The 8,761-nt window shown below is 35.9% G+C and overlaps 1 protein-coding gene across 1 annotated transcript in view; it reads left to right on the top strand.

The window, feature by feature from the left end:
* Nucleotides 1-1,645: 1,645 nt before the first annotated feature.
* The window catches only part of LOC126249278 (Bardet-Biedl syndrome 5 protein homolog), a 42,753-nt gene continuing 35,637 nt past the window's right edge, over nucleotides 1,646-8,761 (top strand). Inside the window, exons 1-3 of the mRNA XM_049950931.1 lie at nucleotides 1,646-1,695; nucleotides 3,531-3,679; nucleotides 7,333-7,382. Of these exons, the coding sequence (XP_049806888.1) occupies nucleotides 1,646-1,695; nucleotides 3,531-3,679; nucleotides 7,333-7,382 (249 nt within the window). The remainder of the gene's footprint in view (nucleotides 1,696-3,530; nucleotides 3,680-7,332; nucleotides 7,383-8,761) is intronic.

The raw sequence follows: 8,761 nt of genomic DNA, 5'->3' as shown, positions 1-8,761 counted from the left end.
ATTTTCGCGATTATGGACAGCTATAGAGGCAGCATGGCTCAGTATTTTTGCAGGCGACTTCCAACGACTTGTTAAGTCCATGCCACATCTAGCTGCGGCACTACGTCAGAAAAAGGAGGTTGAACACGATATTAGGAGGTATCTCATGGCTTTTGTCACCACAGTGTAAGTACCAGGATGGTTATTTTGAAACGGACAGTTCCAGTTCCTACCTCATCCTTGTATTATTCAAGACTGTATGCCTTCAAAGATCTGGTCGTTGATGGGATGTTAAATCCTACACTTCGTCTCCTCCTTCGAGTCTAATCCAGTGTTATGCATAGGCCTATATTTTGCCATAGCCTGATCATTGTCTTCGTTTACTTTATTATACTTTACAAGGATAAGATACTTTCCTCCATTCTTGTCTGTCCTAGTCCTTGTTTCTTCACTTGCAGTCTTAGAACAGAGACAAAAAGATTCCTAACAGTACAAATCAGATGAATCACGTAAGGGAAGATAGGCATTTCTGCTTCCTGATGCAAGTCTGTTGAAGTCGGCGACAGAGGTGTAAGAAGGGATGCCTGGTAGTGCCAAGCCGAAATCCATTTTGTTGTCCGACACCAATCAGGCTATTTAGTGTGTTATAGAAAGAATTTCACAGTTATTAAAAGATCACTTCATATCTGTTGGCTGTGGTGACTGGTTGGGCTGTGTAAACATGATTGTAGCACTATTATAATGAACATTAAAGTATAACAGATAACGAATACCTCTAAAGGCGTGTTGACGATATTTACTTGGGACTCTGACAGGAAGCAGTAGGTATAAATCCAATATGGTAAAGCAGTGTGCTGAAGCACGAAAGAAATGTCGTTGGCGTGCTGACACAGTAGTTTATGCTCTCGAACTTTTTACTGGTTAAAAAATTTGATACATGTCTAACGAGGGCACTATTGAAGATTATTTGCGCAACTGACTGGATTTCAGGGCTTGGAGGTGGCTGAATGGTTAATTTCAGGAACTTTTTAATACTTTTGGGCACTGCGACGTTGTTTGGCACTCACGAGCTCCTCGACTCCTATGCTGTAATTACTATGGTGGCTTTCGTAAGGAGTGCCACAGTTCACTGTGGTATGAAAGTGGTGGCTAGAGATTGGTTCACGGTGTGAGGTATGGCGTTTATGGTCTCATTTTATTTCAAACCGGTGTTTATGATTATTATTGTGACTGCTTTGCCTTGTTTTGCGTTCACTGCTCGAAAAAAGTTAAATTCGCTACTCAGCAAGACTAACATCTCTGACGAAAACCAGTGAGGTAACGAGACATGCAACAGCGTAATATCCTTCTAGACGTAACTGACAACGAAAATAATGCTTGGCAAATGTTTTTCAATATTATTTTTTTAAACTTACTTGTTTCCGTTAGTTTCCGCTTTCCTTCGGTTGTTACTTGACCCACGTAGTGTTCACTGCTAAGAGCGCCAAATTTTGTATTATGTTTTCAGCCTAACGTGTTAACAATTCAGAAATAAACGACATTCGCGTAACAGAGGAAACATTTTCATACAAAGCGGGAAATTTCGTGTGCTGATGCTTTCATAGCAAACCAACAGCGATAAAACAAACCGTAGACTAATTTGTAGTGCCGCTAATGTGTAAGAATAATGGAGGTGGAGATTCGCCCTGACAAATACGTACGTCATAACTTGACAAGGTATGTTAGTTTTCTGAAATTTTGATTGTATTTAACTATTTACTTCACAAATGTAATCGTAAACGAAAATAGTAGCTAATATATAGTGTTCAATCTTAATTTTACTAAAGGGGACAATAACTATTGCTGCAAACCACACAGACATTTTCATTTCATTTTTTTTATCCTTTATTTCTTCATCAAACGTTTAGCAAAATTTTCCTACTGTAACATAATAAAGGTATCAGAATCGTTTGATGTCTTTCAAACAGTAATGATTCTGCAAATATACCATAGAGTATTGCCATACTTCATACATTGAGTGGTTTCCTGCATCCCACCTTCTGAACTTCAAGGAAGCTCCGTCTGAGAAAAGTTGCTTACAATATTAAGTTTTCTTTAAAAGTTAATTTTAGTAAGCTGCGTTTCTTCACTCTGTGATTTCTAGTGTCTGGACGGGAAGAGTCCCAATGAGAACTGCTGATTCCTCCCGTTACAGGTGTAGTGGCACTTCGTGCAAAAGCAATCAATTTAATTATAAACCGATGTACGTTGTTTACTTAAGAATCACTGTGGGCTACGTTTGCTCAACTTTACCACTGCTAGACTTCCAAAACCACTGCACAGTAGTGAAAGAGCTTTGTAGGTAGGAAAATAGTTGCAGCATATTGCTCTCTATGAATGACTACAAATGTCATACATATTTTCAAAACATTTAAGTACGACCTTGACCACTTACAAACCTTGCTTCTGCTACACATTTTGATCTCCAGAATCTCACTCATAAAGAAAACGATGTGCGTGCCATCAGCTTCTTTTATAGCTCAACTGTATTAAAAATATGAAGCAGGAGATAATACTGGTACTGCTATTACTTGTAATTGGAAGGACTATGTACGGTAGTAATTGGAAACTGAATAACTTTTTTCTCCTTTAATGAAAAAGTTTCGCATTTTCAATTTCTGTACGTTTCATATGTAGAACTACATAACTGGTGCTCAGAGATACAGATGTAATACAGTACAGTAACTGTTATAAATGTGATGAAATGCAACATCTTTTGCCCTATACTGAGACACATAGAGTATTCAGTGCTAACTATGCTATTTTAAAAAGAACTTCCGTGGAATATACTTACATTGCCCATGATTACACATTGCAAAAGGCTTCCTTCTTTTGATTTTTCCATTTCTGTGCACTGTTGTGCCACCCTTGTCTACTCCTGTGTCTGGTAGCACAAACAACATGTAATACTGAAAATATTTCTGTCATACTGTGGGTACATTTACTGAACATGAAATCAATATTCTTTATACATGAGCTGTTTTGTGACTAAATATGTGAATGAAAAAAAAGCACTTACAAGGAAATAAGATGCCACCTTAATATATAGTATAATCAAAAAGCCTGCTCCCACATATCTTATTAAGTATTTATATGTAACTGGAATTGTAGCAATTATTGCAGTACATAACTGAAGTTACTATATAAAATGACTTGTATTATTTCCCTTTGTTCCTGAGACTGAAAAGTTTGTATATAACTGAATGTGTAGCAAGTCTTAGAATAAATAAGTTAATTCATCATTTCTGACCACTTTCATCACTTCCTTTTGTTCCTGTGATTAGGGGATAACTTAAGTAATCGGACAAAAAATGATAAATACTTGCTATTTGTTTATATGTTGAACATAGAACAATCAGTCATTGCAGTGCCATTTAATAAAATTGACATGTGAAGTATCCCACATTAAAATAACTTTTCGAAATGTTATCATACACTGCTCTTATGAGCTAAAAGCTAATATTCTGTGCTGATGTTATTCGAATTTCTATGTACGTTTTTGTTATTTTTAGTGGATTTGAGCTGAGTTTTGGTGAATCAATCCGGCATAGTCATAAGGGAATTGAAGTTATGGATAAATTTCCTGGAGATCTTGGAACTTTACTTACAACAAACTTCCGAGTGTTCTGGTATTCTGACACCCAAGCTGGTCGTAACATATGTGAGTATCTTGCTCTCTAAAGTGGATGTCCGAGGATCACATTTCCCTATTCATTCATATGTTATGTTGATTAGAATCTAGTATAACACCAAATATTATCTCATATCAATATGAAAGTTACCATTATGTTCGAGGAAAGCGAAAAATTTCTGCTGAGTGTAGCTGCTGTCCATCTGTTAGATTGTACTTCATTTATATGTATGTATATGGAATCATGTCAAATGATGATAACTAAGTGGTGCTTGAGGGTTTGCCAATGTAGGAACATTATACTATATGATCACAGCAAATTGAGCACATATCAGATATTGCACTTCTTATTTTGCATGCAGCAGGGATCTGACATGTTAGCACAGTAATTATATGATAGCTATCTCATCTTAACTTTAAAAAATGTACTTTGTGCGCTACGACATTCGATGTAATGTCTGTTGATGAGTTTGTGACTGGATTCAGATATGTGTTAGAATGGATTGATATGTGACGAGTATGGTCATCATTATTGAAGGTGACAGTCTTTAAAACAATTCTGAAGTGTATGTGCTTCATGTCTAGCTGAGTTTTTGTCTTGAAGGGAACCAGCACAAATATAGTGAAAATAGCACCATTACTCAGGACAGGCAGGATACAAATAATTATTGAGATGCTGAAAATGGTTTATGAATACTTACCCATGCCAAAAGGTTTCAAGTTCTTGATATATACACATGCCACACACTTGACAACAGATGTCACCAATACACACAGCCTGAAATCTAACTCTGCACATCTGCATATGAGACAATGTATTCCAGTCCCAGGAGAGCAGATCCACTCAAGATTGAAAACGTAAAAGAAACAGCCTGCCAGTTTTCATTTATGTTAAGACTGAAGTTCATAGTCCTCATGAATTTTTTAATTTAAAGATAATTTTTTCTGCACAATACATTTTTACTTTAGCACTGTATCTTTTATACCAAAAATGGCTAATTTGTGGGTTGGGGGTGGGGGTGGAGGGTGGAGAGAGGGGCAGCAGGGGTAGAGAGGGGTACTGTGCCACCATAATTATCCCTAAGAAATCATATGCAGATACTAATGCACTGATCATAAATGAAAACTGAGTATTATGATTTAAGACAAACTGTTAGAACTACCTACAAAGATTAAATAAGTGTTGGGAAAGCTTACAAAAAGATCGGGGGTTCAGGTGTGGTATGTTTTGGTAACAAATCCTGAATTCAGGAAGTTATTATTGAAGGAATTTAAGTTTACTGGGACTTTTATTTCATCACTCTCCAGCTGAGGGAAAGGAGAAATCAGCTTGTTTCATCAGAATTTATATTTTAATAGTAATGTGATTTTTGACTCAGGCAAAAAGAAGACAGTTCAGTGTAATTTTCTTAAATGAATTTGGCAAAAAAGTGATCTAGAGATGCTGTGAGCTACTTACAATGTAGAATCAGTGGTATCAGTGGAAAAGTCTGCTCAACTGTGCAAGATTATAGCAACTCCATATGTAATTTTTCATACAATATATGGTTCAAATCAAATGGCTCTAAGCACTATGGGACTTAACATCTGAGGTCATCAGCCACTAGACTTCGAGCTACTTAAACCTAACTAACCTAAGGACATGACACACATCCATGCCCGAGGCAGGATTCGAACCTGTGACTGTACAAGCAGCACGGTTACGGACTGAAGTGTCTGTAACGGCTCAGCCACAGCAGCCAGCACAATATATGTATACCTGTTCACTGGTAAGTTGTATTATAGTTTGTGCTCCATGTGAAGAGTGTGCTAACACAAACACCATTAACTACATGTTCACATTGTTTCTCAAATGCCCCCATAGCCTATAACCTTCCTTAACAATTAATATTTTTAGTTCACTAGTGTACCTCCATAGTTGTTCATGCACCATTGCCTATTGAACAGACTACACTTGTATGTGTTTCATACATACCTATGAGATATTGTTTCCTTTAATGTTTAGATAAACAATGCTGCTTATTTAAGGCCTATCAAAACACCAGAATGGGATGAGGACATATTAGCGTGGTTTGTAACATTCCTGCCCTTCTGGAGAGCACAGAACCATAACATCAGGCAAAAAACTCTTCTGATGGATCTTACATAAAGAGCAATAGCATCCCATTATCCATAAGAGATTTGGTATGACACACAGTGGGCTTCACAAACAAAATGGAGCAGTAAATGTTTTTAATAGTGTGCATTTTTCTATGTGGGTATTTTACCCAGTAAAGGTCATTCCTCTTGTTTTATATGGTGTTATGGTACAGCATCTCTAACAGTAACAGTAGATACATTTGGGATTATGAAAACACAAACACTGATAGCTTATCAGCACCAATTTACTCTGAACATATTGACAAGTATTATCGTAAATATGATCAGAAACTATACTTGTCCAAACAAGTAAGTGGAGCCTCATATAAAGTACCCAAATTCACATCTTAGCAGGAAAGCTAAAAGATATGTTGTGGCTTATTTTCTCATAAATATGATCAGAAACTGTACTTGTCCAAACAAGTAAGTGGAGCCTCATATAAAGTACTCAACATTCATATCTTAGCAGAAGGGCACTATACTGAACAGTTCCTGTACAGAACAAGGTCTACTTTATTGAACATTAAAGTAATCTGTGGAGCATGTAACTAACTAACTGAAAAAAGACTTTAGCTTTCCTTACAGAAACTATGTTATTACGTTACTTTTTCACCTACTTCTATATACCGAGTGATCAAAAAGTCAGTATAAATTTGAAAACTTAATAAACCACGGAATAATGTAGACAGAGAGGTAAAAATTGACACACATGGTTGGAATGGCATAGGGTTTTATTAGAACCAAAAAAAACACCCCATATTGCTAGACATGTGAAAGATGTATTGCAAGCGTTGTTTGGTGATGATCGTGTGCTCAGCCGCCACTTTCGTCATGCTTGGCCTCCCAGGTCCCCAGACCTCAGTCCGTGCGATTATTGGCTTTGGGGTTACCTGAAGTCGCAAGTGTATCGTGATCGATCGACATCTCTAGGGATGCTGAAAGACAGCATCCGACACCAATGCCTCACCATAGCTCCGGACATGCTTTATAGTGCTGTTCACAACATTATTCCTCGACTACAGCTATTGTTGAGGAATGATGGTGGACATATTGAGCATTTCCTTTATCTTTGCTTTGTCTTACTTTGTTATGCTAATTATTGCTATTCTGATCATATGAAGCGCCATCTGTCGGACATTTTTTGAACATTTGTATTATTTTGGTTCTAATAAAACCCCATGTCATTCCAAGCATGTGTGTCAATTTGTACCTCTCTATCTACATTATTCCGTGATTTATTCAGTTTTCAAATTTATACTGACTTTTTGATCACCCTGTATGTGAATTATTTCCAGCACTATCAGAGTTCAAGCCTACATGAACAGTTTAACTGAGTTCTTACCAATGTGTGCCATCCATTATTGGAAATATATACAGCTGATTTGTTATTATATGCAGTAGTAAATAAACAAATGCAATTGCACACTCTTGTCTTTATATCTAGAGTATTTCACCTTTTCCAAGACTGACATTTATTGCCCTGTTACCTTTAGGACACTTAATACAGTTTTGATATAAATTTCTGAAATCCTTTTGCCTTTCAGCTATTGGGTTTGAGAAAGTGATTGCAGTTGGAAGACGGAAAATATATAGTGTAAGTTGTGTTCTTTTTTTTGTGCATTACACATTCATATCAGTAATTTGACTATAATAATGTACACAAGCTTTATAAGCAAAGTCTTCAAGTAGTATACATTTCTGCTTTATTTTATAACAATACAGTAGTTTATGTGTGATTATGACATCTCCTGAGTCTAATGATTTGTAATGCAATGTAAGTGGAAGTAAATCCATTCCACCTTACCTAATATAGTAAAATGTTTTAAATAATACACACACACACACATCCAACATTATGGTAGTATATAAATGACACATTAATTAAAATCTAAGGAGTGATGTCCTTAAGCCTTATGATTTGTTCACAGTAATTCAGACTACCATATGTAAAATCTGTGTCGCTTAAAGATTTGTATGTAACTCCTTAACGGTCATTCTGAAAGGTTTTATATGGCCTGAAGAAGCACATGTATGCATATGCTTGAAGTCAACAGCAATATTTGTAAATTAGAGCTGTAGTGGACCTATTATTACCTATATTGACATATAGATAGAGGTTTACATGCCTTCTCATTCGCTCTATAATTTCGTTTAATAATTTCATTTACCATTTGCTCTCCTACTATGTCAGTAGTGGGTGTCATAAGTTCACTACAATTTGAGTTGTAATATTGAATGGTTTAGCCAAGCTACAGCAACAAAAAATTTGTCTAAACTGTCTTCTTGTTTGCTTAGCTTAATGCAAATGAGTTCTGTGGAGATTGTTTCCTGATATCCAAACTCGCATTTATTATGTCGGATTGTGAGTAGGTTGCGAATTCACTTATCTTGTAATAGAAAACACTGTATATAAAACATAAATGGTTTTAAAGCCTATAATGATAAACAGTACATTATGACTACATTTTACTGCATTGTTTGTTATTGCTCCTTTAGTGTACAAAAGCAGCTTATGCATAAGACATTGGACAATGCAGTGATTGCAGTGCATACTTATTTAAAATTACAAATTACACACTTCATACATTAAGTATTTATATAATACACTCCATTAATTCAAGTATTCTTCTGTGGAGGAAAATCAGGAATGCTGTAAATATGATGTGAATTATTTTCCAAAGGTTTTGACCTCAGTAATTACTTTAATGTTTTCTGGAAATCTGTTTTAGTGCTGTAAATATGATGTGAATGATTTTCCAAAGGTTTTGACCTCAATAATTACTTTAATGTTTTCTGTAAACTTGTTTTAAAGTTTAAATCCAATGTGGGAAGTACTGTTTTGGCGAAAGGATGTGTTGATTCTTTTGATCATACGTAACCTATTGTTTTGCCTAACGACAGTATTATGAATACAATAAATTTCTGCTCCCTGTATACAGGAAACAATGAATTGCAGAGAGGCACAACAAAGAG

Source organism: Schistocerca nitens, chromosome 3, assembly GCF_023898315.1.
Source record: "Schistocerca nitens isolate TAMUIC-IGC-003100 chromosome 3, iqSchNite1.1, whole genome shotgun sequence".
Classification (NCBI taxonomy): Eukaryota; Metazoa; Arthropoda; class Insecta; order Orthoptera; family Acrididae; genus Schistocerca; species Schistocerca nitens.
Note: the sequence above shows the minus strand (reverse complement) of the source record. Positions and strands in the feature narration are given on the sequence as shown.